Source organism: Poromitra crassiceps (assembly GCF_964638095.1).
Source record: "Poromitra crassiceps genome assembly, chromosome: 21".
Taxonomy (NCBI): domain Eukaryota; kingdom Metazoa; phylum Chordata; class Actinopteri; order Beryciformes; family Melamphaidae; genus Poromitra; species Poromitra crassiceps.
This window is the reverse complement of record NC_139638.1, coordinates 23,643,564-23,667,343: the sequence shown is the minus strand read 5'-3', so window position 1 is coordinate 23,667,343 and position 23,780 is coordinate 23,643,564. Positions and strand designations below refer to the sequence as shown.

The window sequence follows — 23,780 nt, the reverse complement described above, 5'->3', positions numbered from 1 at the left end:
GAATACATATGCATTTTGCAATAACCATCCCATGATATTGTGCTATCCAATCACAGTCCATGCCAGCAAATATACACGTGACCCCTTGACTCAACCAGTAATTACACTAAGTTTGCAGTAGTAATTAGCGCACATCTGGCAACCCTGAGCTGTTGGCATCTCTCTTTGGTTTGTGCCTAGTGCTGATACATTTAAAAATGGTCAGAGTGAGAGCTCTTCTTCCTGAAATGGTTCAACAGAGAGAAAGGCTCCCGGCGTCATTGTAGATTACGACTGTGACTGTTCTCAAACTGCAGGACCCAGAGCGGCTCCAGCTATAAACGCTCGATGTCGACTTGTGTTATGTGAAATTAAGATGATTACCATCCAAAAAGAGCAGGGAAGAAGAACAGAATGACTGCTTCTGAAGCAACACTTGTGTGCATCTACACAAATAACGGACAAATGTGAAATATTGGACATATTATAGTAGTGTTACAGTGATGAGATGGACCCATTTTCTGGAGACAGTCCAGGAGACAGTCCATTGCCCAGTTGACCACTCTCCAGGAGCCTTTCTCTCTGTTGAACCATTCAGGAAGAAGAGCTCTCACTCTGACCATTTTTAAATGTATCAGCACTAGGCACAAACCAAATCCAAGACTATTTATCACTCCCATAAATTATGGGAGCTTATCATTCCCATAAGATTTCATAATGTCTATGGCACATACACCTGGGCGGAGCTACAACTGACAGGATATGCGAGTTAAACTATAGGTGTTTTGCTTGGTAACAGTAGACTACTCCGGCTGAGAAACGCACTCCGTAATAATCACAAATACAGTTGATCAGGATTGATTGATGAATGTGGGGTAAAAACGACCCTTTACTCGACTATAGTAATAATACTAATGTTGTCTGGAGTCTGGACACGGCCGTTGGTTTGTTCTCGTTGAGCTGCTCTTGCCCTGCTGGGTCATCCATCTTCCTGATTGTTGCTCCGCTTCTATATCCAAGTCGTCTGACAATTTTCTTTATTTGAACTGCCTGGAGGTAACGGTGTAAATAGCCTACAGCAGTCTGTTGCACCAGCTGAACGTAAGTTCTCCCTTAAGTTTCGGTCTAAAGTCCACACTAACTGCTACATTCAAACTAGTGACCTCTAGAGAGAGAGTGGCGTCAGCGGAGGACCAAAATGCGAGACTCGTTAGCCAATGAACAGCGAGGAATGGGTCTCGCGCTACTTTTGAATGCTAAAATAAAGGTGATAATGTACAATTTGATTCAAGGGGGGAAAAAACCTTTCAAAGTACTATTTTGCTGCAACTCGACAGTGCTGCTTAATCCAGGAGCTAACTTCCTGGAACTCTTGAGAGTAAAGAACTGGTCCATTGGAGTGAATGGAGATGTCGCAACTCTTCCACTAAAGTTGTGTCTTTGTTTAGTTTCACCACATCTTAAAAAAATGACGTTTTCACTTTCTGCGGCCAATCAGTGAAAAGCACGGTGGAAACGGTGTTTTATTACCATTGTTTAATTAAGCGGTTACAACAGTTGGGCTGATAGTCTGGGACTGGGAGATGTTGCCCACCGCAAATTAGTGCTTCCATATTTCATTAACACTAACCAAATGAGAACGTTGTTGAGGAAAGTTATTCGTTAGGTTCATTGACTGTTAACGTTGATCTGTGGTGAGCTCTTCATCATCTTCATCATTATGCATCTGTGGTGAGCTCTTCATCATCATGCATTGTAATTTACCAGCATCCTGCCTCGCTGCTTAATTGTTGCTGTTATTTTAATATGCAGTGGAAAATGAAAATGAAATGAAAGCGTGAGTATAAATCAAAGTCATCATAAATGTCGAGGGGTGTAATCTATCACGCGCTGCCGACGCAAAACAACGATGCGCCACGGTGCCAAGTTGCCAATCACTCTGCAAAGCCTGCCAAATACTATTTTTACAGAAGACTTTACACCTAGTAAGGGCTAGGTGTCATTTTTAAGTTGTAACTTCTGCCTATGTGAGAACTATTTCACTTGGTGCAACCGACCAACCCTGGAATACGCTGCTCCAGTCTGGCACTCAGGCCTTACTGGTGTCCAATCAAAGGCCATCGAGAGAGTCCAACGCAGGGCGGTGCGGATCATCCTGGGCCCGGGACTTTACATCTTACAGGGATGCCTGTAGCCGCCTAGGGCTCCCCTCCCTCAGCTCCCGGCGCGAAGACCTCACCAGGGCGTTTGCCACCTCGCTCCGACGGTCTGACCAATTCAGGAGCTGGCTTCCACCTGAGCGAGGCGTAATAAGCCATCGCTTAACCCGCTCCTCAAATAACCTTGAGCTGGCCTACTGCAACACAGAGCGGGACAAAAAAAGTGCCATCCCCTACATGATCAGACTTTTAAACAACTAATTAAACTGTTGTATGTTTGTTGTTTTGCCTTTTTATACTTGTAATGATGTACTCACAATTCAATCTATGATTGCCATTTGTACATCTGTTTTTAGTCCTCAATAAAAAACGTTTACTACTACCACTACTACGTTACTTTTTTGAGTAGTGCGTAAACTCGGACTTAGTGAGACTTGACTCTCAGACTAGGTTAAGTTTGAACTTACAACTCCACGCAGACATGTCAGAAATGCTCATAAACAACTAAAATGACAGAAAATGAAAAAAAATTGATAAATGATGCAGACAGACAGACAGACAGACAGACAGACAGACAGACAGACAGACAGACAGACAGACAGACAGACAGACAGACAGGACAGGACAGGACAGGACAAGACAAGACAAGACAGACAGAAAGTTTTCCTCATTCTATAGTAGGATGTTCCTCGTACTGCTTTAAGGTGCAGGACATCCATGTTTGTTTTATGGGTTTTATTTTCTGACAAAGTCACATGAATTCAATATGTACAGAGAGAGGAAAAAGGAGTATAACGAGATGCTATAATGATGAACGCAGTTCGTGTTTGGTTGATAAATTACTAAATAAATGATTACTTTGTATATCTACTCAATATTCCTTCCCTGTTGAGACTTTCTAGTAGGAATAATTAGACCCTGACCTTGTTATATGTTTTTATGTATGAGCCAATGGGTGCCAATAAATTCAAGTGGATAGTGAACACCCCATACTTACCCCCGCCCCCCCCCCCGACACACACACACACACACGCACGCACGTGCGCACACACACACACACACACACACACACACACACACACACACAGACACAGACACACACGCACACACACACACACACACACACACACTCCAGTCTCATTTGCAGGCACTCCATTCAAGTCTGTTTCGGTTGCTGTGCACTTCTACGTCTTACTGTCAAGATGATGTTGCAGGATAAAAGATATTCATTCCTATAAGAGTTATTTTCTCTTTTAGAAAACAAACTTGCCTCAGTGCCGTAAAGCATCTGCAGATTGTTGGTTGAAAATCAGGCAATTTCCGAGGCAATTTTCAAAATTTAGCCACGATATAAATCTTTTAAGCGCAGTCATTCTCACACCGCTGTCATAATTTTTTTTTATCCTCTCCTACCTATACCTGTCCAATAGACTGCTTGTTTAAATGTCTGCCCACCGGGGCAACGATATCTACGTATTGTAATTCTAGTTATCGGATCACAAATAAAAATTGTAGATATAATTTGGTCCAGAGTAGTTTTAGGAAGATTCGATTACAACCCTTGTGTGAACTAAGGCATTACATGTGACACACACACACGCACGCACGCACGCACACACACGTAAACACACACGTACACACACACACACACACACACACACACACACACACAAACACACACACACACACGCACACACGTACACACACACACACGTACACACACACACATAGCTTGAAGGTGACATAAACAAAATAACTCCATCTGAAGCAAAGCACAAGCAAAGCAAACAGACACCCTGCTTTCATTTCCCGGCGCGTCAGGCGCCCTTGATGCATCCTGCACGGAACAGGAAGGGCCTACTGCAGCTCTTTGATAACCCTTCACCAGGAACCTTTGCCAACTCGCACATAGACGTGCGGGTGTGTGCTCCTTTTCCCCCCCCCCCCCCCCCTTAGTGACAGTTGACAGCTGCTCATTTTCAGACCACTTAAATGAATATTTTACACGTTCTGTTTCCATTTTTATGTTGACACATCCCTGACACAGTTGTTGGCGGCGTCTTCCTCCGTGGCAGCGGAGATCTTTGCATAGTAGTGTTTTCTGAAATCTCTTCGAATCAATGGGGCCTCTGAAATGCACTCCTTGCATTTCAGAGGGTGTCGGCACCGTATTGTCGCACATCTGTGGCCATGAGAGGCTCCCAGGCTGCAAATGCAGTGGGTGGTGGTGACAGATGTGTGCAGTGACCTATCCAGCAGACTCCCACTGCTACCTGCCTTCCCCTGCACACTGCAATGTATAATACAAGAGTGAGCTAAGGTGCTCTGGCCATGTGCAAGCCTCAGCACTACAGGAAGTTGACGTGATGCGCCCAACCACAAGGTTGAAATATATATAACGTTGTTGGCCAGACGTCTGATTCTGCTGAGGGGGAAGTCAACCGCACCTCCCTCCCTCTCATGCTTCTCGGATCAGGGATATTCTTTATTTTGTTCGAGTGGAAAAGATAAGGTGTACTGTTGATGGCTCGCTTGGCAAATTCGATCAAACTTGGGGGCCCTTTTTTTGCACATGCCGGGAGGCTGGAGTTTGCTGTTGTTCCAGAGTAGCAGCTATCTTTCTTCCTTTTTGTTTTTTCATTTTTGTATACATCTCTAGTGGGTTTGAAATGTTTCTCTTAATCTTGTAAATTGGGTATTTTATCTTTAATTTTGGTCTTGGTGGCCAACATGTACGTTTTGTTTTGTTGTTGTTGGGGTTGTTTTTATGTCTCTGTCACTCGATTGTGCAAGATTTTGTTCTATAACATATAATATCCACAATGTACTTGACACAACATTGAAAAGTGATAAGTGACTTCCTGGACATTTGTATGTCGTAAAACCAATAAACAAATCTGAGGGGGGGGGGGGAATATATATAATGGATGACATTGTTCCCGTGCATGCTTCGAGAGGGAACAATGAAATATATAAAATATACTGTATATCATCTAAGAAGATACATTTCCTTTCATAATGTCAATATTCTAGGATAAAGGTTCACATCGGCGGTATCGCTTTTCTGACATCACTCAGCAGAGCCATGTCCAAATTGCATGGCGGCAGTGGAGACATGGCCGTCGATGCTCTACCCACCTCTCCCTAGGCATCTGGTGGTTGGGGTTGTGTGTTTCTACCCACCTCTCCCTAGGCATCTGGTGGTTGGGGTTGTGTGTTTCTACCCACCTCTCCCTAGGCATCTGGTGGTTGGGGTTGTGTGTTTCTACCCACCTCTCCCTAGGCATCTGGTGGTTGGGGTTGTGTGTTTCTACCCACCTCTCCCTAGGCATCTGGTGGTTGGGGTTGTGTGTTTCTACCCACCTCTCCCTAGGCATCTGGTGGTTGGGGTTGTGTGTTTCTACCCACCTCTCCCTAGGCATCTGGTGGTTGGGGTTGTGTGTTTCTACCCACCTCTCCCTAGGCATCTGGTGGTTGGGGTTGTGTGTTTCTACCCACCTCTCCCTAGGCATCTGGTGGTTGGGGTTGTGTGTTTCTACCCACCTCTCCCTAGGCATCTGGTGGTTGGGGTTGTGTGTTTCTACCCACCTCTCCCTAGGCATCTGGTGGTTGGGATTGTGTGTTTCTACCCACCTCTCCCTAGGCATCTGGTGGTTGGGGTTGTGGTGACAGCGGATGCTGAGGCCGAAGAGCTTGCGGGCGGTGCGTTGGATCTTGAGCCGCTGGATCTCCAGGGAGCTCTGGAGGAGCCTGTAGCGGGCCTGCAGGTCCCAGTCGCCGCCCCACAGGAGGTGCACGCTGGTGATGGGCAGGAAGTGAGTGGAGGGCAGCCTCTTCAGGAAGGACTTGAACTCATCTGGACGACAGGGTGGAGTGAGAGAGAGCAGGGTGCAGAGGGGAGAGAAGGTGGAGTTGTGACAGATGATGTAGAGCATAAAAGAATGGAGGCAGACAGGTACAGAAAAGGTCAACCAGAGGAATACCAGCGTCCATTTGTCTGAAAGGTTTGAATATGTGGTATATTGAGTAAGGGAGAAGGTGGCCAAGATGTGGCTTTCTCCATTTGAAAATGTTCAGCTGAGCACAACCTCTTAAACGAAGAATAGTTCCTGGGAGATTTGGCAATTATGCTGAACCAAAAAAATGACTACACAGCATTGGGGTATTTTAGTATTCTACTAACTGCTTAGACAAGACTGTAAGGGGGACAAGTGATTTCTGTAGTGAAGGAGATCGCAGACCTTTCCGTCATCGCGGATCTTATCTACACCTTTAATCAACACTGACCAGGAAATGGAAAATATGTATGTACTGTACCGTATGTATGTATGTATGTATGTATGTATGTATGTATGTATGTATGTATGAAAAAAAAGAATATTGGCCGATATATCGATATCAGTATTTTTTTACTCCCTAATATCGGTATCGGCATCGGCCTCAAAAATCCAGTATCGGTCGGGCTCTAGTATGTATGTATGTATGTATGTATGTATGTATGTATGTATGTATGTATGTATGTATGTATGTATGTATGTATGTATGTATGTAGCTATGTATGTATGTATGTATGTATGTATGTATGTAGCTATGTATGTATGTATGTATGTATGTAGCTATGTATGTATGTATGTATGTATGTATGTATGTATGTATGTAGCTATGTATGTATGTATGTATGTATGTATGTATGTATGTATGCAGCTATGTATGTATGTACAGTATGTATGTATGTATGTATGTATGTATGTATGTATGTATGTACTGTATGTATGGAAACACTGATATATACAAAGAAGGTGTACTTATCTCTAATGCCATTCATTCATTACAATGATTATGTGCATCTGAATTGAGCCCAAAGCTTAAAATTGGTGGGTGGTTCATACCTATAAGAACTGAAACCTCTGAGATTTACGCTAAAACTTCAATTAAAAAAAAAGCTGCCAAACAACTCAGCATTAGTGTTGTGGTCAAGAATAAATAGTGTGGTCAGGAAGAAACAGAAAGCTTCCTCACTTCCAACTCTCATAAGAATAGATCTAGACCTGCAAAGCCACAGACCTATCCAGGGAAGATTAACATCATTTCTCATATTCGTCACAAAGTCATAATTTTTCCATCCCCCACTGAGAAATGCATAAAGTCCCTGTGTGCTCTCCTCCCAGAGATGTCAGGGCTCCCTTACAGCTCGTCTTCAAAGAAACCAGATTTATTCTCCTTCCCGGAGATATGTCAGGTGGCTCCTCCACCCTATTTGATGCCAGGTCCCTCCTCCCAACCTACAGTGTATCCAGCATTATGTCAGATTCCTCCAGCACAAATCCATAAAAAGTTAAATTACTCACTCACACCAGTTCCAGAGTTTCTTTCCAGGTCCCTCTACCCAAATATCAGAGCAAGCAGGGATCCCTTCCTAATAGTCACAGCTTCCAAAGATGCAGGGTTCCTTGAGTCCTGATTCCTATCTCAAGTCAACCAGCAAACCCTATTCAGAGATTACAGCTCTGCATCCCAGACATGGAATCATCAATATTTAATCAAACCTGCAGTACTGTACTGTGTCCCCACCTACCTACCTGGCCCTATAGATACCCAAGAAGCGTCGCACATACAGTACAAAAGATGCAAAGCTTCCAAACATCGAGACACTGCATGAAATAGGCCACGGCCATCACGGGGGAAAGCGGTCCATTCACTCCCATACACCAAACAAAAAACATAGCTAAAAGCGGTCGTGTGGTGGGCTGCGCAGACAACAAATGTAGAAAATCGCCAATTAACGTTTTTTTGTACTCCGAGAATTGAGAATTGGCGAGAAGAAAAATGTGGATGTAGCTGTCAAGGAAGTAAGTTGGAGTGTTCCAACTTCCGTATATACGATCTTTGTGTGCAACACACGACCATGCACGCGACATAGGAGAATGCCAGGATTGGTTGTTGGTTGTTTTCCCCCGTTTTGCGCGTGGTTTCTGAATGATGACGGCGCGCTCCGCAGTGTCTCTATCGCAGACATTAAGGGATTGCATCCACGACTTCAAAACATCGTCACAGGTGCATGACTAGACCATCCAGTTAGTACCCGATACATTTAGAATAACATTGAATTGAACATTTCAATAATCCAATATGGCCGCTGAACTGCTGACCTAAACAAAGCTGGCAATGTTACATCCCTTCTGCTTTAACAGAACTGCACTGGGGCTCAATGGTAATCCTGATCATTTAAAACAAGATTGAACTCCTATGTCAAACTGGGTCTCATTAATGTTGCACTGTTGAACAGTTAAGTCTTTTATCTATTATCTAATTATCTATTCATTTGTTCTAATTATCGCAATTAACACTTGTTGACAGAGACATAATTGAACTCAAAACATAACCGCTCCCTCCCATAGCAGTACCTGCTGGCAAATGATCTTGTTTGTTGGTAAGCTTTTTGAATAGGATCTGTTCGTGGACACATTGCTTGGTAAAGACAGAACAATAAGCACAGAGCGCTTTTCACACGGTCTAATGCAAGCGCAGATCCCTCGATGCTAAAATTGTGCTGCACTGACTGCATTTCTCCTCGCACTTTGGGGCACTTCACACAGCAAGTCACCAAAATACCAAACAGGTGCAGCCAGGGAGAAAAAAAGCTGTGTGCGTCAGGTGAAAATTACACTTTGCTACACACACGCGCTGTCACCAAAATAGAGCCCTCAGCCATCTGTATTCTGCTCTCCAGCCTCGTCTCGTTTGCCTCTAATTAGGAATGCGGCAGCTCGACTTTTAACTAAACGTACGAGAAGAGATTATGCGTACACGCCCGTACACGTCCGTACACGTCCAGCTTTTTAGGGGGGTCATCCCTATGTTCCCCGGGTCCTATGTTCCCCGCTTTTCCCAAATAGGGTCCTATGTTCCCCGCTATGTTCCCTGGGAGAGGTTAGGTTTTGGGTTAGGGTCTGGGGGAGGTTAGGTTTAGGCGTGGGGGGTGGGAGAGGTTAGGTTTTGGGTTAGGGCCTGGGGGAGGTTAGGTTTAGGGTTAGTGAAAAACGGGGAATATAGAACCCGGGGAACATAGACATGATCCCTTTTTAGGCACCTTATTGTATAGGCACTGTCAAAGGCTTATGTATAAGCCCCGTTATTATTGAATTAATTGTAATAAAAATAGAAAAAAGAATCATTGTTGTTGTTATTACTATTATTATTATTATTATTATTATTATTTCAATCAAGAGTCGGTAAGATTTAAAAGGGGCTTTATTTAGCAAATGGCAAGCATGACAACTACTTTGGCGTATGACTCCCTTGTCAGGTGGCGCTCCTCTTGAGGTGAGAGGAGGGCATCTGAATAGGCTAGGATAGAGAATCCCCCCAGTGGAGGATTCTTTGGGAGTCAAGACTCGTTGGTGGTGGACTGGGGAGGTGGGTGGGGCGAAACGACAGCTTCAGAGGAGATGATGAACAGCCATGATGCCGGCTGCTGCTATGATCCGCCCAGAGAGGGAGGTGACGTAGAACCCTCGCTATATATACTAGGATGAACTGACGTCATAACTGATGTCATACTTAAACTTGACTGACGTCACGGGCTGATCAGGTTATGCAAATATGGCGGCCTTCTGATTGAAAATTTGGTAGGAAACCTCACTGTTATTATAGCAGTATTTATTTTGTTCAGGAACAGTCATTAAGGCAGGCGCAATTTTGCCGTAATTTTGTTAAGAATCAAGCATATTGCATCTGACAAGACGTCTTATTATCATTTGTCATTACTATTGCAATTACTTTTCAACTCTTCATTTCTTCACTCTCTTTCTGAGGCGTTTCATTTTAACGGATCTCTTCATAAATGTATTGCAGTCGGTGACCTTCAGTGACTCGCACTAAATCCTTCTTTCTTCTGTGACACATAAATATATTTATATGTCGCTGGCAGGTTTTATTTGGACACTTTTATAGCATATCAATAATATACAAGCATGGTGCCAGGTAGCTATTGGGCACTTTTCCTTCGGGAATAGCTCTGCTCCTTTACTTCTATATTCTGACTTAATCTGCAGGCAATGGCTTTCTCACTGTGTGTGTGTGTGTGTGTGTGTGTGTGTGTGTGTGTGTGTGTGTGTGTGTGTGTGTGTGCGTGCGTGCGTGCGTGCGTGCATGCCTGTGTGTGTGCCTGTGTGTGTGCCTGTGTGTGTGTGTGTGTGTGTGTGTGTGTGTGTGTGTGTGTCTATCTGTCTTGGCAGACTGGATGCTATATAGGTCATCAAATGGAGCCAAGTGTATGCAGAGTGTTGCTTGAAGATCTCTTCAGATGTAGGATTAAACATTTCTTTGCAGACACACACACGTGCGCGCACGCACGCACACACACACACACACACACACACACGCACACACGCACATAACCTACAAACAACTTTTTGAGAGACACACACTAACGTGTGGCTCTGAGTCCATCCCCTCCATCAGGAGTGGGGTAGCTTAATTTGGGAGGTTCATGCCGTGGTGAGCTCAGACTCAGACTCACTGCCACGCTCTGGCAGAGGGGCCGGAGAACCATTACGATTAACGCCTCTGCCTTCCTTTATCTCGTCTAAAACAGAGGCTGTTTCAAATGGGCCCTTTGCATTATGGGAAGAAAGGACTTTATAGCAGATTGCGACGACGCTTTTTCTGCAGGTTGTCTTCTTCTGCCGAAGGTTATTTTTGTATAATCACGACAGCCCACATAAAAAGCCAGGCTAACAATTGGAATTAAAGCCATACCCATTGTGCGCTTTACGGTTGTACCGTTTGAAAACGGAGCTGAGAATAGCCAGTCTTAGGGGGGGTGTTTCAAAAGCCTCAAATGCATATGCACGCTATGATAAGAAGAGCCGCGTTAACCTTGCCATTTGTTTTATTGTTTGTACTAAAATAATACTATTTGTACTATTGTGTTGCGTCTCTATATTGGTCTTGGAGCTGTAGTAGCACTACTGATTTACATCAGACGCCATGAATGCCTTTCTCTCTTTGTGTGGGTGTGACAAAGTGGGTGAGACCTCTCAGTTTCCTCACCACTATTGTCTCATACATATTCACATTATCCCCTTAATGTTCATATCATACATACATACATACATTGTTCAGTTGGCTATAATTTATCTTTTCTTTGTAACAGTTGCAACATTTACTATACTAGTTTTGTTTGTGTTCGCATTATGTTACAGTCACATCAAAGTACAATGATAAGTTAAAGCACACACAGAGCCATGTTCATGTCATTCACCTTTATTGATTTGCAGTATATAAACCAGTGTTTCTTTGTTCTGCCATGCTGCTCACCAATTGTTTGTTCTCGTCCACACAGATACACCATGTTGGCTTGGTTGGGAGGGAAAGGGCTCCGCCCAGCACTTCTGCTGCATTTATACAGTCGGTGATGTCATCCTGACTTCATTGGGGCAAACCAAGCAGAGGGGTTGTCTGATTGTTGAGTGTTAATTTTGTGGAGTTATGATACTCTAAAGTAATGAAGAGATTACAAAACATTCTGTTACTAGTTATATAGTTGTGTGAATAATCTGTCGTTTAACTTTGAACATGCTATTTCAAATCCTTGTGTAAGGGAAAAGAGAAAGATCACCTCCAGTGGAATGGTGTAGGCTGAAGAGAGCCAGGAGTCAATTGGTCATGCTATAAAGTCATTTGGGTTTCGTCTCCTCAGGAGAGAGGTCAGGCCGTGCTGCCCAAACACAAGCCATTATTTAAGTTTCATTATGGAGTAACTTTGCATTATTTCCTTTGTTCTGTTTGTTTGTTTTGTTTAACTTGCAAGTATTTTTGTTATGGGAGCACTATAAATAAATGCACCTCTGAGAACTGCAAACCATGTCCTCTGCGTCTGCCTGCCTGCCACCTTCCTTGCCACTTTTGCTTCACTACCTCACAAATGGTGGAAGTGGTGGCTCCAGGCCAGTAGGAGGCAGCGACGATGACTGGTAGAGGAAGAAGACAAAAACAACCACCAATGGATGATGAGCCAGAGGATGTCGACCAGCTGGGGGCAATGGGTGAGGATGTCCAAAACCTGGCTGACATTTCAAATCTGCTACAGGGCCTAGTGCAGCAGCAAGCAGGCTGGGAGCAGGAGAAACAACGCCAGGAAGATCGCTGGAATAGAGTACAGCACCAGTTTTCTCAGCTCCAGCATGAGATTGTGTTGGACCGTCGGGAGCGCCAGCAGCTGTTGGAAGGTGTGGCAGCTGGCCCCGAATCACAACTGAGGCCCACTGAGGAGCAGCCAGTTGTTCAACCTGCATCACCAGCAGACACAGACCTGCTTTCAGATCGGGTAAGGTTACCTGGGTGGAAAGGCCCGAAAATGCACCAATTTCATGATGATGAGGATATTGAACATTACCTAACAACTTTTGAAAGAATTGCCAGTGCTTGCCAATGGCCACAGGAGGAGTGGGCGCTCCATCTGGCTCCACTTCTCAATGGTAAGGCACGTGCAGCTTATGTGGCAATGGACATGAATGACACAATGGACTATGCTAAAGTGAAGTGTGCTGTCTTACAGAAGTATGAAATCAGTGCGGAGGCATACCGAGTGAGGTTTCGCTCTACAACGGTAGAGGTGGATGAGACCCCGAAAGAGTTGCAGACACGCCTCAGAGACCTGTATGAAAAATGGATGATCCCAAAAGAGAAAACCAAGGAGCAGCTGGGAGACGCCATTGTGATGGAGCAGTTTCTGAGAATTCTTAACCCTGAGCTTCGCACCTGGGTAAAAGAGCGCAACCCAACTACATCAAAGGAAGCTGCAGAAATGGCTGAGGCATTCCTTGCTGCCCGACGTCCACTTAAGAGCTATTTAAATCCCAGACCTAGTCCGGCCCTTCCATCTTCGGGTAAGACAGAGGGTGGGAATGGGCACAGGTTCAGGATTTCAAAGACTTCAGCTTCCCCAAATACGACCAGCAGCCGGATTAGAGACTTTCGGTATAGAGGGCCCCCAGTATGTCATTCTTGTGGTCGCACAGGCCATCTTAAAGCAGAATGTCCCGATCACCACGTGAGCAAAACATATATGACCTGTTCACCACAGTCTCTAAATTCTCAGCAAGAGGGAGTGGATGATCTAGCACCCCCTAGTGTTCAAGAGCGCACTGCTTGTGTTTTTATAGGGGACAAGCCCTGTATTGCCCTTTTAGATTCTGGTAGTGACCGCACTCTTGTCAGGCAGGATTGTCTCCCCAGTGACGTCACTTTCAATGGTCAAGTTAAAGTTTGGTGTGTTCATGGTGATAATGTAGACTACCCCTTAGCTGACATCTATATGGAAGTTGAGGGACAGCAGTACTTTCTGTCAGTGGGTGTAATGGGTACACTTCCTTACCAAGTGGTGTTAGGCAGGGATTTGCCCATCCTCCGAGACCTAATAACCAGGGGGAAGGAAAATAGTGTTGCTTCGGGTGGGGGTATGGTTACAATCACCAGGTCTATGGACAGTGAGCATCACTCAGAGCCAGGTCCATGGAGTGATTTACCTTTTGCAGGCAACCAGGTTCCTGAGGTGGAGAGCTCCAGAAAGTGTCGGCCAAGAAAGAGCAAAGTGCAAAGGAGGCAGGAAAAGGTGAGGGGGACACTTATGTGTGAACCAGCTCAAGAACCAGAACATGAAGATCTAATGGTTATACCTAGTGATATTGCACAGCTTCAAAAACAGGACCCCTCTCTAGCGCCCCTATTTTTAAAATGTGGATCTGAGTCGACTGAGGTCACAGAGGGAGACAGGGAGCTATTTCTCCTAAAGGGTGAGCAGCTGTATCGCCGTAGTAGGGTGGGAGACCAGCTGGTTGTTCCCAAGAGCCTGAGGCCCACTGTCTTGCAGCTAGCTCATTCTATCCCTTGGGCAGGTCACTTAGGCCAACAGAAAACGTTCTCCAGAATGTTTCCTCGCTTTTACTGGCCCCAGCAGTTTACTGATACAGTTCAGTTTTGCAAGTCATGTCCACAATGCCAGTTGACTGCTCCAGGTAGAAAGGGTGACAGGGCTCCTCTTATAACCATGCCTGTAATAGACACCCCTTTCTCCCGCATCGCCATGGACATCGTAGGCCCACTGGAGAAGAGCAGTGGAGGTCACAGGTATATTTTAGTAGTGTGTGACTATGCGACAAGGTATCCTGAGGCATTTCCCTTAAGAAAGGTCAAAGCCCGCCAGATTGCAAACTGTCTAGTGCAGTTGTTTTCAAGAGTTGGGGTCCCCAAAGAAATTATAACAGACCAAGGGTCCAACTTCACCTCAAACTTCCTCAAGGAAGTCTACAAACTGTTGGGAATTCGAGGAATCAAAACCAGTCCCTACCACCCACAGACAGACGGCCTTGTTGAGCGTTTCAACAAAACTCTAAAATCCATGCTGAGGAAGTTTGTGGGAGACTCTGGGGCTGACTGGGACCAATGGCTCCCATTTCTACTTTTTGCCTACAGAGAGGTGCCTCAAGCATCGACAGGTTTCTCTCCATTTCAGCTCCTGTATGGTCATACTGTGCGGGGTCCGCTGGATGTGCTGAAGGAGGCCTGGGAGGGGCCTACACCAGGAAAGCAATGCAGTACCCTCTCTTATGTATTGAAGATGAGAGACAAGCTTGAACAGTTCCAGGAGCTGGCAAACACTAATCTGGTCAGTGCTCAGCAGCGTCAAAAACAGAGCTATGACAAAGTGGCTCGCCGGAGGTTCTTCACAGAGGGCCAGAAAGTTCTGTTGCTTCTTCCAACCTCAGAGAGTGGTCTCTTGGCTAAGTGGCAGGGGCCCTATGTGATCAACAGGAAAGTGGGTCCTGTCACCTACGAACTGTCCATGCCAGAGCGCCGCAAGAAGCATCAGGTATTTCATGTTAATTTGTTAAAGCAATGGTTTGACAGATCTGCTTCATCATCACTACAGTTATGGGCTCGCACTGTCGTAGAAGAGGAGGAGCCACAGGAGCAGTTCTTCCCCTCTGCATTTGAAGAGCCGTCCTTCCCAGATCTCAGTCATCTTGGAGCAGAGCAGCAGGAGGAGCTGGAGTCCATCATGCCGGGTGAGCTCTTCAGCACCAAGCCTGGCTACACAGACCTCATCCAACATGACATTCGGCTCCGTTGTCCCAATCAAAAACCCTTTAGGGACACCTCCTCCAGAGTTCCAGCTAAGCTGATTCCGGCACTGAAACAGGAGGTGCAGGATATGCTTGCCATGGGGGTGATTGAGCCATCTAGAGGTGAGTGGTGTAGTCCAGTGGTGCTGGTGCCCAAGAAAAATGACACTAAACAGAGATTTTGTATAAATTTCTCTAAACTGAATGCGGTTTCTGCTTTTGATGCTTATCCAATGCCAAGAGTAGAGGAATTGATTGAGCGCTTGGGAAATGCAAAATATCTGTCTACACTGGACTTGTGTAAAGGATATTGGCAGGTGCCATTGACTGAGTCCTCTAAAGACTTAACAACCTTTAGGGTCCCTAGTGGACTTTATCGTTTCAGGACAATGCCTTTCGGACTGCACGGAGCTCCAGCTACATTCCAGAGGCTGGTGGACGAGGTCCTGAGAGGAGCGGATGGCTATGCCGTGGCATACATTGATGACATCGTGGTGTTCAGTGAGACATGGGAGGATCACATGCAACACCTCTCTGATGTCCTTCAGCGGATTCGTAGAGCTGGGCTAATCATCAATGCACGCAAATGCCACATTGCTAAGGAAGAGGTGGAATACCTTGGATACATCATCGGTGGTGGGGTCATCCGTCCTCAAGTGAGTAAAGTGGAAGCTCTTGCAGCCTATCCTCCTCCAACCACCAAGAGGAAAGTAAGATCATTCCTGGGTTTGGCTGGTTGGTATCGACGCTTTATCCCAAATTTCTCTGCGAGGTCAGCTGTTCTTAGTGACCTCACCCGTAAATCCAGCCCTAACAAGGTCAAATGGAGTCCATCTTGTAATGCTGCTTTTGAGGACTTGAAAAACTGTATGTGTAATAAACCTGTCTTGCAGTGTCCGGATTTCACCCGTCGATTTACTGTGCAAACGGATGCTTCGGGAGTAGGACTTGGAGCTGTGTTGCTGCAAGGCACAGGAGAGGAACAGAGGCCGGTGCAGTATATAAGCCGCAAGCTCTTTCCAAGAGAAACAAGGTATTCAACCATTGAGAAGGAGGCCTTGGCGGTGAAATGGGCCCTGGACACTTTGAAATATTACTTGATGGGAGATGAATTTCTGTTGGAGACTGACCATCGTGCATTGCAGTGGATGAACAGGATGAAAGATTCCAATGCAAGAATTACTCGGTGGTATCTGTCACTCCAGCCGTATCGTTTCAGCATCCAGTATCTGCCAGGAAATAAGAACGTGGTGGCTGACTTCCTGTCCCGATCCTTTGAAGAGTGACTGTCTTAAGGGGGGGGGAGTGTGACAAAGTGGGTGAGACCTCTCAGTTTCCTCACCACTATTGTCTCATACATATTCACATTATCCCCTTAATGTTCATATCATACATACATACATACATTGTTCAGTTGGCTATAATTTATCTTTTCTTTGTAACAGTTGCAACATTTACTATACTAGTTTTGTTTGTGTTCGCATTATGTTACAGTCACATCAAAGTACAATGATAAGTTAAAGCACACACAGAGCCATGTTCATGTCATTCACCTTTATTGATTTGCAGTATATAAACCAGTGTTTCTTTGTTCTGCCATGCTGCTCACCAATTGTTTGTTCTCGTCCACACAGATACACCATGTTGGCTTGGTTGGGAGGGAAAGGGCTCCGCCCAGCACTTCTGCTGCATTTATACAGTCGGTGATGTCATCCTGACTTCATTGGGGCAAACCAAGCAGAGGGGTTGTCTGATTGTTGAGTGTTAATTTTGTGGAGTTATGATACTCTAAAGTAATGAAGAGATTACAAAACATTCTGTTACTAGTTATATAGTTGTGTGAATAATCTGTCGTTTAACTTTGAACATGCTATTTCAAATCCTTGTGTAAGGGAAAAGAGAAAGATCACCTCCAGTGGAATGGTGTAGGCTGAAGAGAGCCAGGAGTCAATTGGTCATGCTATAAAGTCATTTGGGTTTCGTCTCCTCAGGAGAGAGGTCAGGCCGTGCTGCCCAAACACAAGCCATTATTTAAGTTTCATTATGGAGTAACTTTGCATTATTTCCTTTGTTCTGTTTGTTTGTTTTGTTTAACTTGCAAGTATTTTTGTTATGGGAGCACTATAAATAAATGCACCTCTGAGAACTGCAAACCATGTCCTCTGCGTCTGCCTGCCTGCCACCTTCCTTGCCACTTTTGCTTCACTACCTCACAGTGGGAAGGAACAATACATCAAACGACACTCCAACGTTTTTTACAACTGAAAGTTTTCCGAGGACTTCACCCGAAAAACAATGCCGATTTGAATGCAGGCAGCCTGCAAAATGTTCATTTAAATCAATGTTTTGTTTACAGTTTTCCGGATGTGTGTGAGATCGTGTGCGAAACAAATCAGCATTGTTTTTCTGTGAAACTCCCCTTTAATCACTGACAAACATGCAATTCCCTTGTAAAATAAAACATGGGCCTTTATCCAAGTCACAATGTGCAGGACTGGATAATAGCGATTTAGGAGAGAGGTAATCTTCTATGAAATGTACTTTTGGCAGTGAGCAAGGAAGCGGCTATCAAAATGTTGGCATGCGGTTTGATATGATACGATGATCTTCCACATACAAGGACAGAGAAAATGGGACACATTGGGGGGCGAGATTTAGCTAAACTGTCAGAGCTAGGGCCCATGTGACCTAAAATCAGACGGTATATATACTGTACTACATCACAAGTGATGTGTGTCGGACGACATCAGGGATTCGTGATGAATAGAATTTCCTCTCAGGGACAATAAAAGACCTATCCTATAGAGTTGTTTGATATCTTGAAACTATGCAAGTTGTTTGACCCCAGGAAGAATAGCTGCAGCTCTGCTGTAGTTAATGGGGATCTTAAATAAAGACAAAGACAAAGAGTGAAATTAACCAAAATATACACAGCTTAAAGCTGCATTCAGCGATGTTTTTGTGTTCAAATAAGTGTTAAATGGCTCTATATTCTGAGAGCAATCACTGAAATAGAGTGTTTGGTCAGTGACTTGAAACCCGCAACCCCCCCACTGTCCTCTATCTCTGCCCTGTAGTCCTGCAGGCAGGGCGGACGTATCTACGCAACCGTAACTCATAGAGACTCAGGGCATTGGATTCGGGGTGAAAAAATACATATAGTCCTTTATAGGCATCGCGATTGGACCTTTTGTTTCTCCGAAAATGTCAACTTTTCTCTGATTGGATCAAAATCGGCGCCGACCTCAATCTATCCAATCAGAGAAAAGTTGACATTTTCTTGGAAACGGAAGGTCAGATCGCGATGCCTATAAAGGACTATATGTATTTTTTTCACCCTGAATCCAATGAGTTACGGTTGTGGAGATACGTCCGCCCAGCCTGCAGGACTACAGCAGAGAGATAGAGGACAGTGGGGGGTTGGGGGGTTTCAAGTCACTGACCAAACACTCTATTTCAGTGATTGCTGTCAGAATATAGAGCCATTTAACACTTATTTGAACACAAAAACATCGCTGAATGCAGCTTTAATTGAAATACAAATGTGCATTGAGAGAAAAATCGACTAAATGACATCATTTCCCTAGCAAAATAATAGCTGGAGGCATTTCCGTCTTACCAGAGTTCTCAAAGTCCTTATAGGAGGTGGCCCAGGACTCTGACATCCCCAGCAGGGTGTTCTCCATGATCTGGACATCAGTGATGGGGCAGTTGCACTGGGGGTACTCCTCTGCACACTGACAGATACACTGGTTGCTATGGCACACGTACTCGCCCTCACCGTTGCACATGATGTAGCTCAGAGCGGAGTGGACAAACTTCTCCTGCAGGTACTCTGGAAAAATGACCTGAAGACCTGGAAGAGAGAGAGAAAGACAAGGTTTTAGTAAAACAGCACTGTGGTATTATTGGATATACAGTGCCATGAAATGGTGGTGATCAATCCTAGAACTGCTCAATTGCTTATTGAAAATGCTTATTATTTGACCTCAGGAAGGTAAGTACCATGTGACCTTTTAGGCCAATCGCCTGCCAAACTCCTGTATACAGTGTGTGACACGGGGCCATTGGGGCGAAACGTTAGCATGTTTTGTTGACATGGCCGGAATAAATTGGCGAAATTGAGATCAGTTCACTTTGTCCTGAAGATCTGTGTGTGCTACCTCTGGACCTTTGCGTATTCAACATTGGTCATCAACCCTTGTTTGAATTTGTGCATTTTGGAAGTCAATGAGGTTGGAAATTGAAAAATAAATAAAATAAAATGATAATAATCCTGAAATGTGCAGCTTCAATACTTTTCCATACAGTGAAAACGCACCAAGCAATAAACACTATAAACTACAACCACCCATAAAAGCCCTGATACATTATTTATGATACAACACGATATGATCCGATACAATACAATGCAACTTTATTAATCCCTGAAGGACAATCTGATTTGGGACATTAAAACAACACAACAAAGCACAGACACAGCCAGAGACACCGATATAGATATATAGATATAGATATATAGATATGGATAGAGGAAGTGTAATGCTGGGCCGTGGGCCAACTGTTGGCCTGTGATGTCGGCCTGCCTGCTGTTTAACGAGGCTTCTGAGGGACTCTCAATTCAATTCAATTCAATTAGGACTTTATTAATCCATAAAGGCCATTTGGTGTTGGGCTTAAGTAAGAACAGACATAGACAGACATATATGAGCCAAAGAGCTTTGTGGCCATGTTAGGCTGATAGTGCAATTGCATTTGAAATAGTCATAACAGTCATAATGGCCATAATGAAATTGAAATAAAACAAATAAAAATGTAATAGTCCACACGGCCCGGTAGGCACTTTAGTATTTCAATATGTCCATGTGCTAAACTCCAGATAGAGCATGTCCTTTACTGTACTGCCTTGTTCACCGGGCGGAGGAGGATGGCTTCCGGGATAAACGATGTTCTGTGCCGGTTGGTGGAGCACTCGGGGACGCACCGGCGACGCCCGAGAGGGAGCATCTGGAGCCGAGGCTGAAGGTCACCGGTGACCGTCGTACTCCATTTCCCAGCATTCCCTTGTGTTTTTTTGCAGTCCCTCTTCTCTCCTGTCTGTCTTGTCTTGTGTGCTGTGGGCGGGGCTCTCCTCCCTCCTGGGCCCCCTGGCTCGGCTGAGGGCGCGCAGCTGAATCTCATCAAGCTCATCAGCCTGCAGCGTAGCATGCTGTGTCGCCCTTCTGCATTCCTTCTTGCGGATGAAATAACTCCGGCTTGGCGGTTTCGTCGATTCACTGGGGACCCCCTGGGGAGTCCTGGTGGTCCCCGAACCCCACGTTGTGAACCACTAGTCATCACGAATCAGCACGACGTCACTTGACACCCAGAAATGCGGAACCCGGCGGCAGTTAATAGTACGAGTTGTGCAAAACAAACGTTAATATCTCAAAAACTACATCACATCGCTTATATTTTGACATTATGAGTGAGAGCAGAAGTAGCTCAAGAGTTTGATGTATAATATATACATGTCGTCGTGTTAAAGTTGTGTGAACTGTCGCAGTTTTTAAAATGTAAACAGAGTTAACTGGCTAGAGCCACTCAAGCCTCGCGCCACTTGGGCTCCATTGCCGTTGCCACCCAGTGACGCGGTTTGTTTACCAAAATGCTGCTCGGCTGATCCCTCGTATACAATGCATGGTCTTGTTTTACAGTTTGCTTTTCTTTTCTTTCTCTCTTTTCATACTGTTATTTGCTTTTTGATTGTGAACGTATGTCTCGTTATTACTTTGGTTTCCAATATTGTTGTAGTGTACCGCCCTGTTGTTGTTGTTGTTGTTGTCTCTTGTACTGTATCTTCTTAAAAAAAATGTGATCACAAAAAAACCCTGCAGCCTACCTGTATCTACCCTGGCTTTCCACTCACTCATCGCCATATTGTTGTTCTATTCTCCCGTGGTATATATCTAGGTCCTGGTGTTTTTGGACTTCAGTGCTGACTTGTTTGTGCAGGTACGCCTGGCTGTGTGTGCTGTCTTCTGCCCTCGTCACCTCACCTGCCACCTGCCTGCCTGCCTGTCACTCACTCACATCAAGCCTCACTCAGCCTCACATTCCTCAGTCCCTGTGTACAACAAACCATCGTTGTTTTTTCAACCTCCAGCCTTGTGTCGGTGTGTCCTGGCACTTGGGTCTCATCAGTAATAATAGTACAATGGCTGCTATCCCCCCGTGATGTCACGGGCCTTTGCCCTGACCTCCTGCTCATAAAATGGGGTAGGCTTCGGAGGGACAGTCCAGTGACTTTGGAACAGGTTTTCACTAGGGTGTGGAGATGGTTTCTGTTTTTGACAGTGAGCGATGGGAAGCAGCAGATGAAGGAGAAACAGAATACTTTCAGCGAAGGGACTGTAGTAGACGGTTTGGAGGATTTTATTTTATTTATTTGTCTTTGAAGGTGGTGGTTTGGGATGGGGGCTCCGACAGCCATTGGGCAGTGGGTCTGACGGAGTGCCATCGGCAAAGACTCGCTGGGGTCCGTCGGATAAAATAAATAGAATCTCAAAAAGAAATGTGTAGAAAAGTCAAACATGGGCTGAATGAATAATCTTTCATGGAACTGAATGTATAATATTTGCATCTAAAATCAGGGTCGGGATAAGAGCATTATGTGGGAGTCAGTGTGCTGGCAATACATGTCACACAACAGTAAGACATGATGAATAGCATACTTAAAAAGTTTGAATGGGAATTTAGAATAAGGTATTTCCCTACAGATATGACAACATGGCCGGGACTAAAAGGTAGCACACATTTGTGTTGTTTTAATGGGGCTGTTTAAAAGTTTACCTGTGTTTGACTTTGAGTTGTTTTTCTGTGGAGGGCCACTCGTGATGTGACGGAATATAACAGTGATTGATGCCTGCTGTCTTGGGGTGTCTTGGTTTATTTAACACAGCATGTGTTCCCATCTGTGTGTAAATGTGCGCGCGTGTTTCCATTTACCATAAAACCTGGTAGATAAGACACACCTTTTTTAAAGATAATTGTTGGGGCATTTATTTACTTTATTTAGATAGGACAGCATGCACTCTAGGCAGACAGGAAAGGTGGGGAGAGAGGGGGGTTGACATGCGGCAAATGACCTCGGGTCGGATTCGAACCCGGGTTGGCCGCGCGAAGGACGCACGATAAGACGCACTTTTAATAACGTCTCAGACTGTTTTCAATAATGACGACTACTTCACTAGTCAATGACTGTTTATCCATCCCATTCACTAATCCATGGTTCCTTTCCATTCATCTCTCTCTCCCCTGCAGCAATGCCCTCAGGTTACATCAGCCATTCATAAATATGCACGCCCTCTTTATCCCTGTCCAATCAATGTCTCCCACGCTTTCCCTCTCTTCGGCCGTTGGCCAATCACCTAAATGAAGTTCTATTTCAGACTCCTGCAAGTTGTAACTCACCCTGTTTGTCACCCATAGCTGCTGTTCCTGCGTAGCTGTTGCTTCGCCCCTCCTCCTCCCCTGAACACCACCAATGTCATGACTCCAGTAGAACTCCCTATGGGGGTTCTCTCTCCTATAAAACACTGACGTCCTCCTCTTGTCTCAGAGGAGCATCATCATACCATGGAGTCATTCGCCAAATCTAAGTGTTGTTTGTTTTATCATTAAAGTTTATCGTACTTTCCTTCTAGTCTCTCATTATTGAAATACGTTTTTTTTTACAGTACCTGTGTGGCCTATACACGAGTATAAAATGCAGAGACGGGTTGGGGTGGAATGTTCACCTGTCCTATCAGCATCATTACGGTTGCGTGGCTACGTCGTTGACATAGCGTTGGAGCTGTCAGTCACAGCCTATAGGTACAGTAGTAGCGCTACTAGGAAGCTAGCCAGTAGCCACAGAAACGGTAATAGACTAAGCCAACGCCATTCCTAACATTGTTAGCGCTGCTCTAGTAGGCTGTCACTAAGTTAGCATCATAGTTGACAGCGAGAAGGTTCTATATTAACGGTTGACAGCTGCGGAATAACTCGTATAAACCATCCAGTCAATGATATATACCGATTCGTCTTGGGTTTCACGGTTGCCGGTAAATATACTAAACGGAAGTGTTTTGCATCGGTAATGTTGAGGTCTATTCCGACCTGTTAGCTGCAGGTATACTGTACCTCTTCACTCGCACAACTGACAAGGTATTTATACTTTTTTTTTAGACTCCTAGCCCAACTATATCTCACCCTGGGGATCTCATAGAATTGAAGCTCTGACAGCTAACTGTTAAGCCTTTCTCTTCAGCAGGCCAGGAAAATAAATCCCTACACTACAAGCCATTGGATTGGAAAAGAACTAAATAGAATTTTCCCCCCCTTCTTGTATGAAACGGCATCTTGGCACGGGCAATATTTTCTTAATAGCTTTCACTTGAGCACAAACGGCGCCTCAGCAGAAAATATGCAACCAGAAACCAGAACACATCATGTTGTTATTGAAGAAATGAATGATTGCATTATTTTATTTTTG

At 44.8% G+C, this 23,780-nt stretch overlaps 1 protein-coding gene across 1 annotated transcript in view; it reads right to left on the bottom strand.

Moving 5' to 3' along the window:
* Positions 1-23,780, bottom strand: part of brinp1 (bone morphogenetic protein/retinoic acid inducible neural-specific 1) — a gene marked incomplete at both ends in the record, with an annotated part of 168,441 nt that overhangs the window by 7,831 nt on the left and 136,830 nt on the right. Inside the window, 2 exons of the mRNA XM_083657441.1 lie at positions 5,772-5,994; positions 18,885-19,121. Coding sequence (XP_083513567.1) covers positions 5,772-5,994; positions 18,885-19,121 — 460 coding nt within the window. The remainder of the gene's footprint in view (positions 1-5,771; positions 5,995-18,884; positions 19,122-23,780) is intronic.